The sequence below is a fragment of the Motacilla alba genome, chromosome 2 (assembly GCF_015832195.1).
Source record: "Motacilla alba alba isolate MOTALB_02 chromosome 2, Motacilla_alba_V1.0_pri, whole genome shotgun sequence".
Classification (NCBI taxonomy): Eukaryota; Metazoa; Chordata; class Aves; order Passeriformes; family Motacillidae; genus Motacilla; species Motacilla alba.
In genome coordinates, this window is record NC_052017.1 from 91,538,831 (window position 1) to 91,563,007 (window position 24,177).

The 24,177-nt window shown below is 50.4% G+C and overlaps 1 protein-coding gene across 2 annotated transcripts in view; it reads right to left on the reverse strand.

Annotated features, from left to right (window-relative positions):
- NR4A3 (nuclear receptor subfamily 4 group A member 3) overlaps positions 1-11,274 on the reverse strand; it is a 31,607-nt gene extending 20,333 nt beyond the window's left edge. The window contains exons 1-5 of one of the 2 annotated variants that reach the window (XM_038127782.1): positions 10,829-11,272; positions 8,179-8,334; positions 4,700-5,586; positions 2,381-2,510; positions 1,246-1,418 (exon numbers count right to left, since the gene is read on the reverse strand). In XM_038127782.1, the coding sequence (XP_037983710.1) occupies positions 1,246-1,418; positions 2,381-2,510; positions 4,700-5,584 (1,188 nt within the window). In that variant the 5' untranslated portion in view covers positions 5,585-5,586; positions 8,179-8,334; positions 10,829-11,272. Of the gene's footprint in view, positions 1-1,245; positions 1,419-2,380; positions 2,511-4,699; positions 5,587-8,178; positions 8,335-10,828 lie in introns of both variants that reach the window. The other variant, XM_038127783.1, reaches the window with a different exon arrangement.
- Between the last annotated feature and the right edge of the window lie 12,903 nt (positions 11,275-24,177).

The window sequence follows — 24,177 nt, forward strand, 5'->3', positions numbered from 1 at the left end:
CAGCAGATTTCTATTAAAGAGTACAGCTCGTCACACACCTTGGTATTTGTAGAATGATCCCTGAGATATTCTGGGTAAGTTAAGGTACATGTAGTTATGGCTAATGAATTCTCCCTATAATAGGTTATCAGACACTGAACAGCTAAATTCTTGATAATAACTTGAAAAATAATATGATTTAATACTTCCAGATTAGTTTGAAGAAAATACATTACAGCATGCTTTAAATTGCTAAATTATATATATAAGTATAGTCTAAAATAGCATAATGTATTTTTTAAATAATTGCAGTAAATATGCTTTAGGATTAAATATTACTTAGCAACAAGTGATAAATGGCCAATGGAGTTATTGTCTGAGTACAGCTGCTATTTTTAACAATCTCAAATTTAATCATATTTCTTTAAGGGGGAAGAATTTGATCTTGTTTTTCCGTAGCTGTAGGTTTTTTCTTATCCTATATCAACCTGCCTAAAAATTGTATTTAACAAGCCATTTCAATGCTGTATTTTAATAACTACTGAACATTTTTTTTTTAGTTTTCAGAATATGCCATGAATATTTAAATTGTGACTATGCTACATTAAAGAACAAGGTTACAAAAATATATAATCTTTGGTAAAGCTTTGCTGATTTTTCAGAATTTTAATTTTAACAGGCTTGTTTCAAAAATGTGAGTTTCACTGAAGGAATATTTAGGCTGGGGTATCCAATGCATACCCTATTCTCATTTAAATAATGGCAAAATTCCTGTTGATTTCAACAGGAATGGTCCTATCCACCCAGTGTCACACTCTGCAACCCTTCTATCTGAACAGCAGGGAAGTGCTATTAAATTTTAGCCTTCAGAAAACGGAAGTTAAGATATTGGACATACAAGACTGCTCCTGGCTAATCAATGACATCATAATTGATCGTGTTTTGGCACAGCCTTTTTGCGAGAAGAATGCTCTATTTATCCATGCATTTTTGCTTTCACTCAGTCACTGATTATACTGCAGATTATTAGATTATTTTGTGATTGAGACCCTCACAATGAACAGTTACTGACACTAATATCTACTGCACTTCCTTCCCTCTCATCATCCACCTATCATGAAAAGACAACGGCTGGCTGGACCGATTTCTACCCTCATCCAAATTTCACACTTAATTTCATTTTGGCAAACCAGCTGGTAAGGAGAAATGCAGCTCGCAAATCATTTCTGTGCGGAAAGCAAACAGGGAAAGAAAAGTGAGACATACTCTTGAATAGTCCAGCTCCCTGGGCGTGGAGTCGGTTAAAGCTCGAACGAGGGCATTCATCATGCTGATGGGAGGAGAGGGCGGGGAGGGCTGAGAGGGTTCTTGCTGTAAGGGGCTCTTTGGTTTGGAAGGCAGCCGACCTCTTCTCCCTTTCAGGCTGTCGGTACGGACAACTAGGTGAAAAAAATCCCAAGGGAATCAATTGTGAAGGTACCAGCAAATGATGGATCAGAATGAACACCCTGCTTTCCTTACGGTGGCCAGACCAGCAAAAATAAGAGTGTTCTCCAGTTTCAGCATGTGCTCTTGATGCCTTTGATTGCAAAGGAACACAAATGGCACCAGAACTGTGTCAGACCTACGATCGTAAACAGCAATGTAGCTGCTTAGTGAGAGCCCAGCTGTGTTCCTTGTGTCCATGCTTTGTTTGCAGCATGTCAGTGTGCCCGTGTATGTGTGCCCGTGACACTCCACTGCTGAAAACAAGCTGAATGTGAAACACAGATTTTAGTGCTTCTACCAGCAGTGTCCTTTTTAAATGGCAGAGGCTTTAATTCAAAGTAATTTTAGCTTTCTTGAAGCATTTGAAAGAATATGGTCACACTATATAGGTTATATTATCCATGTCAGTATTTGCAATGGGACTGCTCACACAGTATTACTCACATGCTTAAATATTTGCAGAATTGGGACTAATGAGTTGATCCTGTTTCCATTTAAATTAATTGCAAATTTACAATCAGCTTATGGGAATGAAACAAGATCCTATGTCAAAATGCACACAATCCAGTGCAGCCCCCAGTGAGATAACAAGGGGAAGCCAACAGTATTATCGAGCGATGTTCAAAGTTAATAAAGGAGACATTTTGGCCACTGTCAAATTATCCTCTTGTGACCTTGCTGTTCTTGAACTCTGGGGTCTATAGTCTAAATATGATAATAGGGGTGAAAAGCACAAAATCAATACATTATTACATAAATGCACATATTTTGGAGTAAGTTATGAATCTCATCACTGTCAAATTTATTGTAGAGACATCCATGCTCACACACAGACACACACACACACACAGACACAGATTCATTAAACACAATATTTTAGTTTTCTGGGATCATAAATAGTCAGAGTCCTTACCTTCTTTAACCATGCCGACACTGAGACACTTCTGGAACCGGCAGTATTGGCATCTGTTACGACGTCTCTTGTCCACTGGGCAGTTTTTATTTGCCAGACAAACATATTTTGCATTTTTCTGAACTGTTCTCTGTGAAAATGCAACACAAAAATAGTAAACTGATTGTTTCTTGAGCAGCTTAGAACCTGACAAAATGTGTTTTAATTACAACATGAAAAGTGACAGTGCAATTCATATAATTAGATAAAATTAATTTCCTAACACACTAGCCTGCAGGAAAAACAATTTTATTAGTGCTAGCTGCTGACAATGAAAATCATCTAGGATTTTTCTGAAGCAAGTCTCTGGAGACAGGCAACTTTGAATGATAAAATCATATCTGAAATTACCAGGTCATCACATCTACCTTTGGGGATTAGATTATCTCCGCTTTTAATATCCCTTTGGGAACAATTTTCTACTTGGTTCATTCCCTTGATTATTGCTGACCTTATTAAAATAAAATCAAAATGATCTGCAATGTACTTCTCTTGCTATCACTATTGTTAGTCAAATACCACAATAACTGGTTTGGTTAGCCATTAAAATCATCGGGGAGAAAAATAAAAATACCAGTAACCCCTACAAAATATGTTTGGCTAAATACTCTGGGAAAGTTAACCGGACCTGAGGAAAAAGGACAGAATGATGACATAGCTATGTAAATTTAATTAACACTAAAGTCATGTTGAAAAAACTAAAACAAAATTAAAATGTGTAGAAACCTGGTAAGCTTTGCAAGAATGTAACAAATATCAATGCAAAAACATATCATGCTGCCATACTTAGAATCAAAGATACATCAATAAATAACATTCAAAAAGGTATTACTAGAAAAGACACCAGGAACAAATTTACCAGCTCAACATTCAATATTAAATCTTTAACTGCAATTAAATTAATGGATAAATTTTATTCCATAATTTGTGTTTGTTATCAAATAACATCCTCGATGTACTAAATATATGAGATACAGCAAATATTGTTCATTGTGATTTGGAGCTGAAAACAGTTTAATTTTGCAGAATTAGGTACTGTTGCAACTCAAGGGTATGCTATTGGTTTCCACAGGGGCAGGTTTGGGATAAAAAGAGCTGCTATTTTCGTGTTATTTGTGTTCTCTTGTCTAGTTATATTTAAATAACAAACTCGTTTTATAGGAGACGTGTGTGTTATCACGTGGTCAAAAGATTATTATTATTTAACACTGACAACTCCACCTACAATAAAAAAATGTTGTAAGCCCTCCCCCCAAATATTTTGGGACTGTTTTTGTTCCCATTGGATCTTTTACCAGAATAAGGGCATAACTGCTATCTTAGCAAGAAGAAATACACAAAATCAACCCCAAATGTTTCAAATCTTAAACCTGCTGCGCAGAACCATCCTACCAAAAGTCAATCACAAGCTCTTCCCTTAAACAAGCTATTACATAAATTAATACTGGAATCTGGACCTTCGGACTCTGCTGAAAGGAAATTACAAAGCACCCAAACCTAAGATCTAAAGAGTATATTCAACTCTTGAAAATATAAGCGCAAAGTTCCCACTGAGAAACTGCTGTGTGTAAGTTATTTGTGTTGCTACTCAGCTGCAAAGCTGCCTTCACTGCAGAGCAGGCACCGGGACCCTGTGCAGTGCTTAGTCACTGCTCTGCAGGCAGCTTTCCCCTGGTAAGGACTCCCTGGGCTCCTGAGCTGAAGGGTAATGACAAGGCAGCAACCACAAGCAACTAGAAGTACTTGGGTTTGTCCCATGAGTGAAACCAGTTTCTTCCCGGGGCTGGCCACCCTGCATTCCTCCTCATGCCAACCGCCCCGGACAACAAACGGCGCCGCTGCCACCACCTCAAATATTAAGTGGACTTTACGATTTCAGGGTTTCTTTTCTCATCTAAAAACAAAGTATAATTGGAATTGGTGACTGAGTAAAACCCAGGTTGAATGTACTCCAGAGTTTCACTACAGAATAAATGCTGTTTATAGCTTAAACTGGGGCTACCTAGGTTTCATTGAGGAATGCCGGCAGACCACAGGTGGTTCCCCAGACCACTGCCATGGCCTCTTCTCAGCAGAGACTGGCTGCTCCTTTTATCCTACAGAGGGCTTTCCTTGACCTTCAAAAACTTTGGGCATCCCTCCCACCCTGCTGGGGGAGCCTGAGTTTCAACCCCCGATGTCCCTGAAGCCCCAGGTCAGGACCAGGAGCATGTGGGGACAGAGGGGGTAGGAAGCGAGGCGGGAGCAAGCAGGGAGGGGAGCAAAGCGCGGATCTCTCACCTTGAAAAAGCCCTTGCAGCCCTCACATGTCCGCACCCCGTAGTGCTGGCAGGCGGCATTATCTCCACAGACAGCGCAGGTGCCTTCCCCGGACGAAGAGCTCCTGCTGGGGGGAGACGGGAGGCCGCTGCTGCCGCTCCCGCTGCTCTCCCCCATCAGGCCGGAGGTGGCTGCGTTGAGGCCGAGCGGTGAGAAGGCTAAGGTGGCTGGTCGTTTGGCCAAGTGAAGCCCGTAGGAATGGCCCTCCATGGGAGCCTGGCTGGCGGCGGGCCTGTCGGAGCCCAGGGGCAGGCTCAGCGAGGCAGGGTCGTAGCACATGTGGGCGGCCGCGGACGGCGTGTGCGGAGGAGAGTGCTTGAAGTGGAAGAGAGGGAAGCGCGGAGGCACGGTCTTCATGGGGGCGGCGTCCATCAGGTGGCCGGGAGGCAGGCAGGTCTGCGCGGGCTGCAGCGGGGGCTCGTCCCACAGGGCCTGGTGAGCAGGGAAGCCGGGCGTGGTGGGCGTGGAGGGTGGGGATTGCTTGAAGTACATGGAAGTGCTGGGCATCCCCTCATCTGTAGACGGGGGCAGCGAGGGCTGGTACGGGGACAGCCGGGTGTCTTCCATCTTTATGAGGGGCCTCTGGCCAGAGGAGGCAGTTTGCATTTGGTAGAGGCAGGAAGGCTTGAGCTCATAGCTGCCAGAGTAACCCTCCATAAAGGTGCTGAAGCTGGGAAGGGAGGTGGTGGCAGTGGCAGTGATTTCGGTACTGCTCAGGTCCATGGTCAGCTTGGCATAGTCAGGGTTCATGATGTCTGAGCTGTACTCCGAGCCATATGCGTAGGTCTGGGATGCATAATTCGAACCGGGCGGTGAAGGACTATACTGCGCTTGCACACAGGGCATATCTGCAAGGGCAAAGGGGCACGTTAACAACAAGCCCAGTGCACCAGGCTGCGGCCCAGGCCGCACAAACTGCTTTCCTAGAAGCTTTCCCAGAGCTCAGATAGGCACCCAACCCATTCGGACATTTAAATTAGCCTCGAGCCTTTTCCTTTCAAGAAGAAATATGCACCAGGGACCGAGTGAGCATTCAGTACTATGCTGCTCTCAGAGTCTGCTTTCATCTAGTCAAGGGAGAAACTCACATTTAGACCAGTGTCAGTGAGAGAAGAATCCATCTCAAGCTGCCCTACATCTGCTGCTTAATATACATAGGTGTCAATGAGAATTAGACAAGCACAATGAGAACAGTTTATGACTCTAAACCTACCTCTGTATGCATGCAATCATGCCGTAAAATTTTCACAAAGGGTAAACGAGATTATCAAATGTATAATATTAAAAATTGTATTTATTTTAAAAGAAGCAGCATCTGCAGCGCATGTCAGAGGAATTGCTCAAATCACAAGGTTTGCCACTCAGGACTTGCAAACATCAATTTTGCTTACTCAGCTCTGGACTTTTGAAGAATATTTCCGGGCAGCTGATTATTTAAGGTTGCAGTTTCATTATTAGTTTTAAGGCTTATCTTTGGTAGAATGTTCTTCTTTAAAAAGCGGAGGGTACAACATCCCCTTCAATTTGCAAAAATATAGGATAAAAGGTATGTGGCATTTCTGTTTTCAGGGGAAAGCAAAGTTGAGGCCAGTAATACAGTTGGTTTTATTCATTAGTCATGAAACTTAATGCGGTTCACTGATAGCTGGGATGGTCAAAGCAACACAGTGCCTGGCTGAAAAGCTCTGATTGTTATTTTCTTTTACATCTCCTACTAGTCTGCCATGTAATTTGCTGGTCACAGGAAGCAATAGACCCAATTCTGCAATTCATTGAGGTTTGCCTGACTAAACACTGTGAAATTCTAGACCAATATTTGCAACTTGAACTAAAAGTGTGTGGTGTATTTTGGTTCCACAGCAGAGGAATAAAATGCATCAATTAGTATAAATTTTCTCATAAAGAGAAAAGTAAATACGGATAAAACATATATCAAAATTAAGTGCAGTTCATCTCTTCTTAATCATGGTAATTTATATTCCAGAAGCACTTGAGAAATAATTCATGTTAAAAAAAAAAACCAAAAAACTGCCTTGGAAATAATGAGGTTTTCCTCATTATTTTAAGAACTCTTTTCACATACAATTTTAAAATACTCACTCCTGGCATGCAGGAATCCAAATAATTTGTGTTAAATCAACTTTTAATTCTTTCCTGCCTGCTTTGCAGATAAACATATTTAAACTAAGCACCAAATTTGAATTACCATGCTGTCACAAACCATTCACATCTTTCTCCTTCTCAAGAAAACACTAAAATATGAGAAAAAAAAATTAGTGCTGTTTCCTGAAATTAAGACCTTCTCTGCCTTAAATGCAAAAGCTTGAAGAAGGAGGCAGGACAACCCTCCCCCCTAAGCCTTGCCTCCCAATGTTATTTATGTATTATTCTACTGTTCTCTTTTTTTTCCTGTCAATTTCTGTCCATGCCATTCCACGCACACACATTTCCTGGCAAGTCGTATCATTATCATTTGTTAGTTTAAGGACTGGCTGTTAAACCGTAGTGATGAGTGCTTAATCAAATAAAAAGGGAAAGAAATTCTTTCCACACACCTCCACTGAGAACTGACGGAGGAACACAACAGAGTGAATTCACAGCTAATGTCACAACTGGACGTGTTGATACACAGCTCTATGAAGGAAAAACACTTTTTTGCTAGCTCAGAAAATGAGCAGGAGTTCAAGGGAACAGATCATTATGCCCTTTTTTACTGCATTTTTCTGAGCATAACAGTGTCACGCCACTGAATTCTGTGTAAAGTGGAGTAGAAAAACAGAAGTCTAAAATAACTCTGACCGGAGGACTGAAAAAATATCCCTAACCTAAAGGTCTGGTCTCTCCTGGCTCTGTGGGACTCCTCCTACCTCGCCTTTTGCCAGCGCACTTGTCTAAGTCTAACCCCTACTTTTCCACTTAGGGCACCGGTATTAATTCCCCTGCAAAGTAAATAACCTGGGATTTTTTCTTTATCCAACAATATTACAACAAGAAAAGGAAAGGCCCCACAGGAGGTGCATTAAAGAGCAACCTGTCATCAAAACCTAAATGAATAGCTAAAAGCATCGGGGCAGGGACATTAGGAGCTATTACCATGGTGTTCTGCTTTCTTCGCGAGAACGCGAGGTAAAGGATGCCCAGTTTAACGCCAGGCAAGCTGGGCGCCTCACAGGGACACTAGCACCCCCAAGCAGCTTCCCCTTAAGTCTGGCACGTCTTTGGCGAGGGGCTCGCAACCCCGTGCGCCCAGGCACGGCACCGCCGAAAGCGCCGCCAAAGGCACGCGCTGCTCTGATCCTCTGGGGATTTAAACTCCCCGGGACGTCGGGGGCCGGTGATGCCAAAGGGATTTGGGAAGGGTAGGGGCCGCGCCAGGACCTCCCGCACCCCTCTCCTCCTCCTCCTCCTCCTCCTGCCCTTCTCCCGGAGCGCCAGCTTACCTGGTGGGTATCTTGCGCGCTGAATGGTGGGGCTGGAGGTGCGGACGGAGGCGGCGGCGGGCGGCGGCGGCGGCGGGGTGGGTGCCGGCTGGGACCTCTCTGCGGAGGCGGGCCCGGGGCCTGGCCTGGGCGGGGGGCGCTCTTCCGACCCGGGCTCTGTCCGCCAGCGGCGGGAGACAAGGCACAGTCAGGGGCGGCGGTGCCCGGCGGGGCAGAGGGGAGCCCCCCGCCTCCCCCCGGCGCGACGCCTCGGGGGGACGTGGGGGCATCGTCCCCCGCGCTCGCACGCCAACGCCCGCCTCGCCCCGCGGGTGGGAAGGGGGAGCCGGCCGGGGAGCGCATTCCTGCCGGCTCCCTCGTCACACAAAAGGCAAGAGAGCACCGGGCTGGGACAACGGAGCCGCCGGATTGTTCTCCGGGAGAGGAGCCTGGGTAAGGCAAGAGGAGAACTCCGGGCGGGGTGACTACAACAAGCGGGACAGCATCCCCGAGCGTCCACTTCCCCGTGAGAACTTTCTCTATTTGGGATGCAGAGACCGGGGAAAAGCAGGCTGGGAGTTTCTATGCAAGGTACCGGTCAGACTTGAGGGGTGTCCTGCCGGCCCGGCTAACCCTGTGCGGTGTCTCCGGGCCCATCATCGCCGGCGCGGGGGAGGGAGCGCAGCCCAGCCGCCTCCCCCCGACCCTCCGGGCGCTGCCAGCCGGGCTCCGCGGCAGCGCGGGGGATGCTCGGCCGCGCCGGCCCCTGCCCACGGAAGCCGCTCCCCGGCGACTCTTTCGCCCGCTCCTCGTCTTTCTTTTGCCTTCCCCGCGCCCCTCGCCTTTGAACCCCCGCCAGCTCCCGGGGTGTTAAGTGCCCGTCAGCTCATCCCTTTCTCTCCCGAGGGTTTTGTTCCCTTACGAGCTCCTACGAGGCGGTTTCCCGCTCGGCGCGGAGCGCCCTAGGGCTCCTCTCTGCCCCCCCGAGCCGCCGGTTACCTAGAGACACTCGCTGCGCTTTTAACCACGCAGCACCCCTCCGGGCTGCCGCCGCCCGAGCCAGGAGCGCAGGGCCGTAAGGGCTGTAAATTAGGAGGAAATAACTACCCTTGTCAAAGCTCTTTTCTTCCTCCGTGCACTTTACATTCAGCCCCGAGTGACACCCCTCCCCACCCTGTAATACGAGGAGGAAACCGTGAAACACTCCATTGTGATTGTGACTTCTTCAGGCGAGTTTCGAAACCTTCATTTACCCGGGAGGGACTGCGGAGGGGGAAGCTCCATTCAATTAAAAAGTTTCGTGCTGGATTTCCACCGCCGGTTAGTTGGCGATTTTTTTTTTTTTTGGGGGGGGGGAGTGGGAGGGATCGCCCCAAGCCGCACGGTCACTCCAGCAAATATCCACGAGATCGCGTGAGATTCACCTCCGAAGAAACCGTCTGGTCTGGTTTAGTCCATTGTTTTTTACCGGGGCTTGACTCCAGCATACAACGGTCTCCACGGAGGAGAGAAAAATAGGGCGAAGAATGTAATCGAGTGAAGCGGCTTGGATAAAAGTTAGCGTTTCATTCCCAAACTTTTTTTTTCCTGGAGAAAAAAAAAATCCTATCCCAACACACTAATCCCCCTACATAAACCAGTGTTTTACGCCCTTTCCCTGGGAAATATCCTCTCACGGATTCCATCGTATCCAAAAATTGCAAGTTAAGTAACAGCGTTCTTAACTAGCCGCGCTAAGGTGAGCGGCATCTCCGCCCGCGATAGGCTATCGCGATAATGCCGCCCCGATAACTGTCCCTCTGCACAATATCACAACCCAACGCCCGCGCTTTCTCGCCTCTTTCCAAGACTGAAACTTCTTTCGCAGCTATTAAGGCGAGAAGGCAAAGGCGAGAGGCGCCGCGGGGGCAGGGAGCGGGGCAGCGGCGGCGCAGCCCAGCCTCCCCGCACGGTACCGCCCGTGCCGGGGCACCGCGGCCCCTCGTTACCACTTCTGACCTCCGAAGGGAAAAGTGCACATTTCCGAGGAGCAGATGCCGGGCAGACGTGCCGTGCAAACATCCCGTCTCATTTCAATACAATATGTCACATTCCAGCAATTACCTCTTGGGCGAGCTCTTTGGGCTGCCGAGGGGGGCTGCTCTCTCCCAAAGTGAGATGAGCTCAACCTGCCTCGCCGTCCCTATTAGACAGCTGAACTTGTGCAAACAGAACCACCTATTTCCCAAGCGCGGCTAAAGGAGGGAGACAAATTGCTGCCATTCATCACCGGCGCTGTAAACTCCCCGCCGCCGCCGGCAGCATCATTTCCATGACAACAACTAGCAGAAATACCTTAGTACCACCGGCTCCGGCTCCCGCTCCGCTCAACCACAGCCCTCCCGTTTGCGAGGAGCAGCAGTGCCCCGCGCACAGCAGGAGTTGCCGAGACGGCAGGGACGCTCGGAAGACGAGCGGCAATTGAACATCCACGGGGAGGATGGGGGAGGAGGGGGGGAAGGTGAGGGAAAAGTTTCAGCGAGAGCCCGGCACGACAGCGCGTCGGCCGAGCCGCATCGCTCGCCGCCGGCATCTCCCCAGCATCTCTACCCCGGCGGCGCAACTTTCACGGAGCGGGGACTTGCCGCGCTGTCCCTCTCCCTCAGCCGCTCCCGTTCACTCGCATACGTACTCGGTTGCTGTGGAGGTTCCGTCTTTACATCTAGTTTGTAGGTGCCCGCTTCCTTAAAGGCGTGTGTAGGCGCTGTCCAGCGGCAGGACCCGAGACACAAAATCCCTCAGACTCCGGGTAGCTGCAGGTCCAGAGGGTGCGTTATCCCGAGGCATGGAAAAGGATTGAAAAAGCCTGAGGAGTCAGGAGCCCGTCCCCGGGCGAAGGGAGGGAGTGAGCAGGCGGGCGGGCGAGGGATGCCGAGCGGCGGCCGCCGCCGCGATGTGCCTTTGTGTGTGTGCGGCGGGAGCCGGGCCGGGACCTGTGCCCGCGTCCCGGTGCGAGTGCCCCGGGGTGCGCGTGTGCCTGCGCCGGAGAGAGGGGACGGAGGCGCCTCTCTGCGCTGCTCTCCCGCTCCCTCTCTCTGAACGTCATTTATGTGAGAGGAGCCCTAGCGGCCTCTCCATAGAGCGGCTGGAATGCGAAACGTCAATAGTGACGCCATGGGAGCCTGACGCTACTGACCCCCCCCCCCCCGCCCCAGTGTGTGCGCCGCGCTCCCGCCGCACCGCGCCGCGCCGAGCTCTGCTCTGCACAGCCGAGAGCTGCGGAGCGGTGCGCGGCTCCGGCAGAGCCGTGCTGAGCCGCCGGCAGCGGGACGGCACGGCCGGGCGGCCGCCTCGGAGCCGCCTGCCCGCCGCAGCCCGGCGAGTCGCTCCCAAATCTGATCATAATAATAATATTAATAACTATTGTTATTATTAGTGAGATAGTTATAATAACAAAATTAGTGTACCTTTACTGAAGTGGCTCAAATGAAAAGAGCTTTGCTTGGTTACTTAGTGGAACTTTTAGGATTGATTAATAAAGGTTTCTTTCACTTTTTAATTTTTCATTTTTTAAACGTTTTTTCTTTTTGCTTTTTAATTTTTTCCCGGATTATTTTCTCTTCTCCAACTTTTTCATTTTTTTTTCTTTTTTTCCCCCTTTTTTTCACTCTCTTTTTCTTTTCTTTCGAAACTTTCCAGTGCGCAGGAGCAAGGAGCAGGTTGCGGGAGGTGCCGCTCACAGAGCGGGCACAAGTGCGAGCGGCCCTGAGGAGCGTCCGGGCTGCCGCCTGCTTGTGACTGCCCGTGTCCGTGTGTCTTTCGGTGTCCGTGTGTCTGCCTGGGGTACCGGGCTGGCGGCGGACGACTCCCCCGCTGTCTCCGCTGGCAGCAGCCGCCCGCCGCCGAGCCCGGTGCCGTGTTTACATTCACCGCCGGCGGCCGGGATGTTCGCGAGTGTCACTGCAGCCGTGACGGCCGGTGCTGCGCTTGTGCTTCGCACAGAGGGGCTCCGCCGAGCGAGTCCTCCCGACGGACGGGAGCCGGAGCGGACGGGGCGCCTGCCGCCCCGAGGAGGACGGACCGGCGGCAGCAGCGGCACTTTCGCTTCGCCTCTCGCTCCACCATCCCGCCGCCGGCACCGCCGCGGAGCACACTCCCTCCCGGGGAGGCAAAGCCGCGGCTGGAGCAGGGCTCGGCGGAAGCCGCGGGCCGGCGGCGCGACGGCCACGTTCGAGCCCGGGATCCCCTTCCCGAGGCGGTGCGCGCCGTTTTCCCCCCGGGCGCCGGGGCGTCCCCCGCTCCCTCCCTCCCTCCCTCGCTCCCTCCCTGCGGGGCCGCGGCGCTGCCAGAGCCCGCTCCCCCCGCGGGGGAACCCGCCGGGCTCCCCGCGCGGCCGCGCTTCCCCTCCGGACGCCGCCGGCCCCCGGCGGGGGCCAGCCCGCGCCCCCACGTCACCGCCCTCGTGCCGCCGCCGCGGCCAATCCACGCACAGGACGCGGCGGGCCCCGTTCCGAGGGGCGGGGCGCGGCGGGGCTGACGCACGGCGGCCGCGTCATTGACGCAAGCGGCGTTGCTAAATTTAGCCCCGCCGGGCCCCGCGCGAGGCGCTCGGGATCGCGCGCGAGGGAGGGGGCGGGGCCGGAGCCCATTGAGCGGCGGCGGCGGCGGGCGGGAGCGCGGGGATATTTTTGGGACACCCCCCTGCCGGCCCCCCCCGGTTGTGATCCGGCCAAACCAAATATAGATGCGGGCGGGTATTTATAGCGCCGGCGAGTCCCATTGTCGTGGGGCCACGCCCCCGCCCGGCTTCCTCTGCGCAGGGGGTGGAGTGCGGGGCAGCGCACGGGGACCCCGGCGCGCACACCCATCCTCCCGGTAGCCCCCACGGTGGGGATGGGGGAGGGGGAAAGCCACCGCCGCACGCTGGCGGGGGGTGCCAGACCCGTCTTCCTCCTAAGAAAAAAAAAGTCTCTTGGTGGCTGTGGCTGGAGTTCCCCTCGGCGCGGCCGGCTCGGTGCGATTCCCTCGGCGCGGCGCGCTGCCTTCCCTCCGTATCGCATCGCATGCCGTCCCTGCGCGGCCCGCCGGCGAAACACCGCTGACATTCCCGAGCCACGGCCGAGCGCCCCCTGCGCGGGGGGCTGGTGCTGCGGAGGCGGGGGAGGGGACGGAGGCAGGATCACCCCCCCGCCCCGCCGGCGAGGGACGCGCGTAGCAGCGCGGGTGTTTCCGCGGCGGGGATGCCCCGCTCGGCCCGCCGCGGCGGGGATACCCCCTGCCTGACGCAACGGAGCGGAGCAGGGGCGGCGGCGGGCACAGCGCATAGCGCCGCGGTGACCTCATGGCAGAAGCGGCGCTGGTTGGGAGTCCTCCCCCCGCCCCCCCTCCGAAGCAGCCCTCCCTCCCCTCCCGCCTGTTGAGTAAGCGCCGGGAGAAGCGAAAATGCCATGACGGGCCGGTGCGCTCATCCCCGGTGCTGACACGGCGCGACAAGGGAGATTCCCTTTGATGCCGCTGCCGGCGTGGGCGGCTGAGGGCAAGGGAGGAGAGACAGAGAGAGGGTGGCACTTTCCGCCCACCCCTCACCCCGGGCACTGGCCCCGATAAAAATACTGCGTTTTCCATGCTGTCATTTCTCCTTTGCATCTCGGCCTCTCTGCTGGGAAAGGGACTCCGCGGAGCGCCGCCGCCCTCCTCCGGGCCCCTCGCCCCGCTCCGGGCGGGCTACCCCCGAGAGGGGTATAAAGTTCCAGAGTCATCCCGAAACTCTCAGCTCTGCACCGAAAGTGTGTGCAATACCAAAACGTCGGTGCCAGGTGGACTGTCCTAGAAACCGTATTGCCCCCCCCGCCTTTCCTCCCCCGGGTACTCCGTGCAACTTCGCAGCTTCCTCGAGCTGTTCCTGTCTCCCACGACGTGAAAATATCGTCATGCAAGAAGGCTAAAAAAAAACCCCAACCAACAAAACCCACTCCAAACCCAAAACCGGCGGCAAGAGTGTTTTGAAAGCCTTTAAAATAATCTTTGAGGTGCTATTTAAAGAACAGGAAATGGGATGTTTGGAGAAAATGATTAGAAAGTGGCATTGAGTGCGCTATGGTGCTTCGGGCAGATGCGGGTGTTGTGCAGGGAGCCGGGCACTTGCTCACCGACCGACCCAAGGCAGTGGTTCCCTCTAGGGAGAGCACGGTCCGCTGTCCTGCAGTTATTTATGACATGAGAGGTCACTCACTATACTCTGTGTGCTTCCCATGAGGCAAAAAGGAAGTTCATCGTGCAAGGAACTCCCAATCCATTAAGCATAAACACCGAGGCGGGGGTGGGGGCAGAGATAAGGGGTCAGGAACAACAGTAGGCAAATTGTCTAACTGGTGTGTACACAGCTTGATTCGCTGGAGGCGGCAACGCAGCAGAGAGGGCCAGAAGGATGTCATTCCCAGGGCTTATTGGATAACTCGGAATAATAAAACCAGGCACTGCGACAACGGGAGGAAGCCTGCAGCAGTATGAAGGAGGCCTTGGGTGAAATAAAGTTCAAGGAAGTGGGGAAGGTTGTTGAGGGACGTTTGACGGGTGCTGCCAGAACTGGGGAGACTGAAGGTTACACTGGGAGCAGACAGTGTGGAGGGGCTGAGGGGTTCACTTCCAGTATCCACGCACGTTTGCATTTATGGCCAAATAACTTGATGGCAACTCGTTATCAGAATTTGCTTGGCTTCCCCAAGACCAGGGCCAGTCTTTAGGCTGCAGATTTCTGGGGCCAAGGCAATGAAACGTCACTGTTTTTAGGGTTAGGATACCCAAGTCAAACTTCTGAAATCCTGACTGGCTGCCATCTATCCAGAGGCACCTAAATTGGACAGTGATAAGACAAGGGGGAATGGCCTTAGAAGCTGAAGGAGGGTGGGTTTAGATTAGATATTAGGAAGAAATTCTTTACTGCGAGGATGCCGAGGCAATGGAATAGGTTGCCCAGAGGTGTTATGAATTCCCCACCCCTGGAGGTGTTTAAGACTAGGCTGGATGGGGTTTTGAGCAACATGGTCTGGTGGAAGGTTCCCTGCCTATGACAGGGGGGTTGGAACTAGATGATCTTTAGGATCCATTCCAACCCAGGGCATTCTATGATAGATGCAGTAGTACCATAGAAATGGCATCTAGTCTAACCTCCTATGCAAGGAGTATCCCCTGGCATTTTTTAAAATAAAATTTCCTGTCTTCCTCCAGGATGTAGAAAACTGTTCATCTACCTAAATGCCATTCTAGGGCAACCCCAAAGAGGACTTGGCTGGTGCACCTAAATTACACAATAGCTCAGTAGTTCCAGCACTTGCACAGAAAACAGCACATTCAAATTCATTGAGTTTTGTCTGGGGCAGGGAGGCAAGGATGGGAATGGGGAAACTTAACCTACATTCCCCACCTCCCAGGAGATTGCTGTAATCTCTGCATCATTCTGGGTGGTATCTCAACCACTTCTTTGAAGTGGTGAAACCACTTTCAGGTTTGTGTGCAAGCACTGTAGTCTAGTGCTTCAGGCTGTCTGCAAGGATGGAGGATATCTGCCTATCCTATCCATTCCTGCTCCAAGGATGGCTTGTGTTATTTTATATCACACACCTATAGTATAAAAATACTGCCATGGCCTTAAGAGAACTTTCTTGCCTGATTGAGCATGATTTCTATGTTAAAGTTCCTTTTTCCCTCCATACCTTTCTAGACAACCAATAACCTGGTGATGAGGCCATTCTTTCAGATAAAGGTCAGTGTGGATTTGAGTCTTCTAAAGATAAAAAAGGAGCTGAATCACAGATCTTCTGTTTCTAGGGAGTGCTGTAATCGTCAGAGCTACAGAAAGTAGCACCTGTCTCCTTCCAGCTGTGTTTTTGAAAAATCTCACAGGCGAGGTAGGGTTCTACTAGCCTAAGACTTCCTGCTGTCCTAAACTACATCTCCATGCTCCAGAGGGGTGGGATTTGGGATACGGCCCTTCTCATTGTGTTGAATTTGGTCTTGTTTTGTACCCTTTCCTCATGCTGCAATCATGTGAAGGGTTAAATGATTGATTTGGATTTCTGAATTTGTGGGCATGGGATACTAGAAAAAATACTGCAGTTTTTCATCTTGTCATCTAAAACATCGTTTGATTTAGGTCTGAGTCAGAATCCTGCCCTTCAGAGGTATTCTGTTGTGCAGAAAATAAATATAACACCTTCTGGTGCTGATCAAGGTGACTAAAGTCTTGAAAATAGGGTATGACCCTGGTCAGAATGACACCTAGCAGAGTTTGATAGCCTGGAACAGCAGCTCTGCCTCAGCTGCCTTATAACATTAGGCCAGCAGGTTTCTAGATGGGAGGTAGCACGCTACAAAAGGTTGTCAGGACACCCAGTTTATCACTGCTGGGTTTCCAAACTGAAAAAGGAACTCATTCCGCCTCCTTTGCTTGAAAGGAGCCTTTGTCATAGAGAGGTCATGATGAGGAAGAGGAGAAGGCCTATCTTAGTCTTTGGTGGTGTATTTGGCAGGCCGTGCCCTGGTAAAACCGAGTTCTAGGCCTCAGTAAATGAAGTCCCAATATAATCCAGCCTCCTGTCCTACTTTTACAGTCAAACATTTATCTTGTCTTTTCACAACTAGTTAAAGACATGGTTGCATGGTTTATGCTCAGATTTTCCAAATGACTATAATTGGATTGTGGCCATGCATTGGAAATTTTTGCCCCAAAGGAAGAAATTTTGAGAAAGATTCAAATGATTCAAACCCAGTCTTTTATGAATGTTAGAAATATGCACAGTATGCTTTGTTCACAATAGCTCTGTTTTCCCAGACAGAAGCTCCACCAACTGGTGGAATTGCCCTGGAATTCTGCAATACCACAGATGGGGAGGCTTGAATATTCCTGGACTGACTCAGCCTGTTCACTTTGCCTGGCTTGTAAGACAATAGACGATTCTTCCTTGGTTGTGGAGATCCAAAATGAAAAGTAAAGGAGGTCACATATTAACAAATGGAACGGCTGCCTTTTAGACAAGCCCACAGACTGAACTGTGATCATATTAAGCAGAGGGGCTGCTGAGAGTATAATTCCTACTGCCAACATAAGAGCTGATTAGGAATGGGAGAAGCCAGGACCAGACAAGGTTCAGACATGCAAGCACAGCAGATTATTAAATAAGGAGATGAAGGAGCATTCGGAGGGATCTTAAATTAAGTACATTAATTATGTAATAATGAAGCAGCTTTAAACTGGACTTATAATGGATACAAAAGAACTACATTTTGTATTGGCCTTGATACTTTCAAAAGGACAATCTTTCTTGATTGTGCTCACTTGAAGAAAAATGAGAGAATGGGGAAGAAAAGAAAAAGGCTCAAGCTCATCTTATCCTAGGCAAAGATCTCACAGACTGCAATATTTATTACAAAGAGATGGATTTTAATAAAAGATCAAGGCCATGGGACTGGTTACAACCACCAAAATTTAATATTTTTCTCTCTATCTCATAATTAATAAAATTACAGCAATTATAATTATTATTTTAAAGTTATTTTTCTGTCTTCCTTTTGGGCCGTTTATTTCTACATGTAATTATTGACTGGGTTGTCAATCTTTATTTCTAAGAAGGAGTCTATTTACTTACCACATGAAATAATAAACAAATGCAACTCTATTGTTGTAAAAAATTAATAGTTTATACCGGATAATGATTTAGACTTGTTCAGCAGGCACTGCCTTTTTGGCAGACTTTCTATTTGTGTTGATAAAGCAACAAGTTGTTACTTACTTACTTTTTCTAAGATCTTTCAAATTTCATCTGCTTTCTATTACATTGACTTTCTGGTTACCCTGTTTGTTTTGCTCCTAATGATTTCCAAACCTATGGATCTTCCTATGTTATTGAGCATGGAATTTCATTTACTCTCCTACCTCTTCTTGGACTGCATTTTCTCTATTTCCTGCTATTTCCCTGTCTGTTTCTTTGTCTTCTCACTACTGTGCTATCTGAACTACCCATTCCCAAGACCCAAGGGGTAGCAGTTATTCAGCTGTAGTAGGATGAGGGGTTTGAGGAGAGAAGTGAGAGATCCCAGCTGCCAGGGCAACTGCCTGTCCAGGTTTGCTTTTTGCTTCCTCTCTGTCCTGGCCTTTGTACAATTTCATTTACCTCTACCTGCTCCGTTTCCCCATCTGTAAAATTATAACAGAATGTTTAGGAAATAAAGGCACAGAAATGAAAGCTAATTACTATTATTGTTTATTTCTTACTAATGCACCAGGCCTTAAACCCCTCAATGGCAGTAATTAATTTTTTTTCTCTCTTGTATAAAAAAAAATGAATCATTTACCTGAGAGGATCTGGACTATTTCTTTCAAGCTTATCATATCTTAAAGATCAGAAGTGGGCACTAGTATCACGTCACAGGTTAAGAGAGTTTAAGCATCAGCTTTCTTCAATCATGTCTAAACCTTCTGGCATCTCTGAATCAGCTGAAATATGCTGCTAGAATGAGCTGATGAAATCAGTTCCATTTCCACCCCCCGCACTATATATGAAAGACCAAATTGTGGTGCATGCACCTGAACTTACAGCCCCAACTCCAGGAGCAGGGTGATGAGCTCAGAGTCCAGTCTTTTGGGTTGTGAAAATCGTGAAATCCAAACTTGAATGAAACTGGCAAGTTGGGGCTGCTGCAGCCCAGAGTGGGCTGGGAATGCCATGCCTGGAGCTGTGTTACACGTGCTCCTCTGTGCAGCCCTCTGGAGATAGTGGGAATGAGGAGTGCCAAAACAAACGTAGGAACAAAAGGAGCAAAGTGCACTGAGTGCAGGTGTGCTGCTCAGATGTCGCGGTTTAACCTGGCAGGTAGCTAAGCACCACACAGCCACTGGCTTACACGCCCCATCCAGGAGGATGGAAGAGAGAATTGGGGAAAAAAAATAAAATTAGTGGGTTGTCATAAAGACAGTTTCACGCAACAGAAATGGAAGGGAAAGTCTTATTCCTACTACTACCACCACCACTAGTTAGACTATACAAAACAAGCAATGCACAGTGCAACTGCTCACCACCTGCTGACCATGCCCAGCCTGTTCCCAAGCTTTCCCCCAGCTTTATGTGCTCAGCATGATGCCATATGGTATGGAATGTCCCCTGGGTCAGCTGGGATCAGCTGTCCTGGCTATGTCCTCTCACAACTTCTGCATGCCCACTCCACTCACTGGCGGGTTGATGTGAGAAACTGAAAATCCTTAACTTAGTGTAAGCCCTGCTCAGCAACAAGCAGAACATCAGCGTCTGTTACCAAAAAACTACACAAAAACTTACAGGTGGAGGTCTGTGTGAGATGATGGTGTGGTTCAAATGGCAAAAAATTTGAAATATCATAACAAGAAGTGAAAGCCAAACACATCTAAACAGTTTTAGAGAATAATCATCACTGCTTCTGGGGCACGTAGAGCAGAGATCCAGTTACAGAAAGTCTATGTGTCTCAATGACGGAGATGAGGGGGAGAATGGCAGTGAAGAAATTCCATGCCTTGTCTTCTGCTTGCTTAAGAAATCCTCCTCTGAGTGTTTGAGCTTCACAAAAGCAAACAGGAAGCACCAAGTGGAACTGAAAGTCAGTGGAGGTGCTCACTGCTGCGCAGATGTGCCATCCCTGAGCAGAGTTCAAAGCTGGGTTGGAGGGCCCTGATCAACCTGATCCAGCGGAAGGTGTCCCTGATCATGGCAGGGGGGTTGAAACTAGATGCTCTTTGAGGTCCCTTCCAACCCAAACCATTCTATGATTGTATGTGTTTCTCTGCTAAAAGGACCTTTGCATGTTCCAAAGCAAGAAGACCAGCAAATGTCTTTACAAAGACCTTGTCCTGCACAGTTTGGGCCAATCTCAATACTCTGCCTTACAGAAAGAGAGCAGAATGTTGCATAGCAAGGGAATTAATGAAGAGAATTATTCTCCTATTTTGTACTAGGATATGTTTTGTATTTTTATAAGAAATTCGTTGTGGATAATGAGGCAAAAGCTTTGTCATGTTGCAGTTAAAATTGGCAATAGAAACTAATTAGAAGTTCTGGGCAATTTAAAAAGCAAATCTCATTCCCTTTTCTCTCTTCCCATTCACCAAAGCTTTCATGTGCTGAGTGCAAGAATAACTGTGGTGTTTTCACCCTACCAAAATTCCCCACTGATCTTTCTGCGCAGTTGTGGTTCCATACAAGGGGGAAAAAAAAAGCTTCCTGCCATCTGTTCTAAATTAGATATCTTTTCCTATTATATTTCCCTGTTTTATTGTTTTTGTTGCTGATGAAGTAGTAAGTTAAATTTTCAGTATTTCTGCCCTTCAGAGTTTAGGCAATTCCCTTTATTTTCCGTGCTGCTGCTCTTATATTAAGACATAATTTCATGTTTTCAACACAGAAGTAACACCACTAAGCTTTATAATTTTATCATTCATTATACCTGTTCCTAGCATGGTATTTAAGTAATGACAAGAACATGAAATCCCCAGTTGGGTCCTTTCTAGCACTGGAGGCCGCTGGATTTCCTCTTTTCCATCTCCTATAGCATCATCAACCTAGTAACCAGATTGTCTCACCTACAAACTGCTTTACTATTTACTACTTTTCCACCTAGGCATTAATGGATCTTCTTCTGTTTAAATGCACATATCTTTTTGGTGCCTGGGAAAGTCCTTCTTGGTCGAAGGTTGGACCGAATGATCCGGAGGTTGCTTCCAACCTTGATGAGTCTGCAGTTTATAAATAGGCTTTTATTAAAAATGGTACCATTTCACGATTCCTTTCTTTCTAGCTGTCCAACTGGCTCTTTAATCGCTTTTCCGTATTACAAACATTTCTGGGGGGCTCCACGTCACCCGCAGGATTTGTGTCACACCAGCACTCTCCTCTAAACTCCCTCAACCCCTCATTTCTGCTCAGGCGCTGCTTTCGGGTTTGTTTTTAAACCTTCACAAAGCAGAGGTTTAGAAGAGCCGCTGCCGCTTCCCCACGTCCCCGAAGAGTTTTGCCGTGTCGTGGGGCGGAACCCAGCCGGGATTAAGTTCAGCGGCCGTTCCCAGGCAAAGCAGCCGCCGGACGCCAGCTGCGACTATTTACTTTAACCCCTTTTTACCACCGTTTGCCGGGGGCCGCCTCGGAGGTTGGGGTCGGGGGGAAACCTTCCATTCCCCCGTTCTGCCGGGGCTCTCCCTCCCTCCCTCGCTGTCCCCGCGGGGCGCGGGCAGGTGACAGCGGCGGCACGCGCGCCCGGTCCCGTGACGCGCGCGCCCGGCTGAGCGGCGCGTGACGGCGGCGGCGGCGCCAGCAGGTGTCCCCGCGCCGCTTCCCGGGACACCCGGGGCGGCCCCGGGCTGGAAGGGACCGCTGGAGATCATCTAGCGCGAAGGCCCTGCCAAGGCAGGGTCACCTAGAGGAGTTGCACTGGAACGCGTCCTGGTGGGTTTGGAATGTCTCCAGAGGAGGAGACTCCACGATCTCCCCGGGCAGCCTGTTCCAGCGCTCTGCCGCCCTCAGTGCACAGAAGTTGCTCCTCACGGTGATGTGAATGAAACTTGTTGTGATTTGGTTTATGGCTATTGCCTCTTATCCTGCCGATGGGCGCCGCTGGAAAGAGCCTGGCCCCACGCTCTTGTCGGCCGCCCTGGGGATATTTACGTGCATTAACGAGAGCCCCTCTTCGGTCTTCTCCAGACCCAACAGGTCCAGCTCCCGCAAGCTCTCTTCGTAAGAGAAACTCCAGATCCCTCCCGGGTCTGTCCTTGGCGCGGGGAAAAACTCCGAGAAGCCTCTTTGCAACTTTCGGGAGCTGGGAAGGGGACAGGACTGTCACCGAGACCTGCTCCGGCTCCGTGGAACGGCGCGTCCCTAGCACGGGATGTGCTCGGGCTCCCTTCCCACAGGGGGCTCGCTGGCCCCGCGGGGGAGCCCCGCTCCCGCCACGCCGGGACACGGCGGTGGGAGGAAGGCGTTCGGAAGCTGCCGTGAGGCCGCACGTCCCACGCAGGCGGCGGGAGGAGCGGCGGCTGCGGAGCGGCACCGCCAGAGCCGGGCGGGCGCGGCTGCGCTTCCCGGAAACCCGAGCACCGCCACTTTTACACTTTTTATTTTCCATGGGGGGGTTTCCCCGGGGCGGGGGGCAGAGGGAGGAGGGGGAATCCCCTCGCCGCCTCCCCGCCCCCGTCACGCGCGGCCCCCCCCCCCACTACCGGCCCTGTCACCTGACGGCGCCCACGCCCTCCCCCCACCAGCGCGTGCGGACGGCGAACAAACGGCCCTTTCCTTTCCTTTCTTTCCTTTTTTTTTTTTTTTAATTTTTTTTCCCCTTTCCCCTCTCCGCCTTCTCCCGGACTATAAATAGCTCCCGCGCGCCGTGCGTGTGTCACGTTCCCATTACGTGCGCCTTACGCTGACGCACGGGGGCGGTGCGCTCCGTGACGTCAGCGCGTATCCGGGCCAAGCTATAAATAACCTTCCGGCGGCCGGTGCCAGCGGTGGGTGCGCGCTGCCGCCGCCGCTCCCGGTGCCGTTTCCCGCGGGAGCCAATGCCGCCTCGCTCCCCTGCGTGACTCTGGCTTGCCTGCGGACAGGCCCAGCCCAGGCAGGTCACTGCTCCGCGGGGGCCGCACTGCGCTCGGGCAGCCGGTGCTGCTGTCTCTGCCTCCGCCTTTCGCCCCGCGACGTAACGGGCCCTGAGCGGTGGCAGTTCGCGGCCTGGTCAGAGTTCAACATCGTGAAATGTTAAAGTGGTTGGAAAGGACTTTTAAGATCAACCAGTTCCAGCCCCACCCTGCCATGGACAGGCACATCTCCCACCAGACCGGGCCGCTCACTGCCACATCCAGCCTGGCCTTGAGCACAGCTGTGGATGGGGCATCATCCGTGTCCACCCTGGGCAGCTTCTTTCAGTTTCTGACAACCTCACAGTAAAGAATTGGTTCCATACATCTAACTCAAATTTCCCCCTTTTTCAGTTTGAACCCGTTACTCCTTGTCCTATCACTACAGCTCCTGATAAAAATTCCTTCTCTGGCTTCCATATAGGCCTACTTCAGCTACTGGAAGGTTGCAATGAGGTCTCCACACAGCCTTCTTTTCTCCTCCAGGCTGAACAGCCACAATATTCTTAGCCTGTCTTCGCAGACACACAAATCATTATGTGCCCAAGTGTTGGCCGTGAGTTGGTAATTCAGGAGTCGCTCTGCAGGCAGCCTGAGTCCATGTGCTGCCGAGATGGGAGTACATAGCAGGAGCAGTAGCTTCAGTGCTGCTGTTCTGTCTCTAGTCTGAGATCCCAGGCAGGGTTACAGGCAATCTGTGTGTATTTTAGCTGGTTATTATAAACATAGGCAATGTATTCTTGGCTATACAGTGGGTGTCTCAATAGGCTTAGCTGCAGCCATCTCCCAGGAGGTAGGCAATGGTTTTTTTGGATCCCTTTAGGTCCTGGACAGAAGTGAATGTTCTCACAGCCTAGGCGAGTTCTTTAGCTGGTGGTCTGCTGTGCAGAGGTGGCTGTGATGGCTGGTCTCTGTGTGTCAGCAGTCTCTGTGTGTCAGCAGGCACTGGGCCCCTTGGGGCTAGGAGTGTATGTAGCAAGATAACTCATTTTGCAAGCAGCTGTGCTGGCTGAAGATGCAACTCTCCCCCAGCGATTTGCTGCCTTTCCTCTGCCAGAGTTACCGCCCCCACAGCTCTTGAGTTGATGTTGGATAAGCGAGCAGCTGGATGAACTGTACTAATACTGCCTGAGGCGCCCTAAGGAGGATTCCTGTGATCTCTCTTGCTGACAGAGGTTTGGAATCGTTTTCTATGGCTGTCTGTGATGGCAGCACTGCATGGCAATAGCACCTATTGCAGTGATACTCAAAGGGAGATGCCTGCCTGTCACTTCCGGCATGGGTCAACTTTCCCGTGAGTACGTGGGGTACCTGGGGTTTGGGGTGGCTAGACGAATCCTCAGGTCAGCTTGGTTGGTAACACCTCTGGGTCTGTTCACAGCAGGGCTGTATGCCAG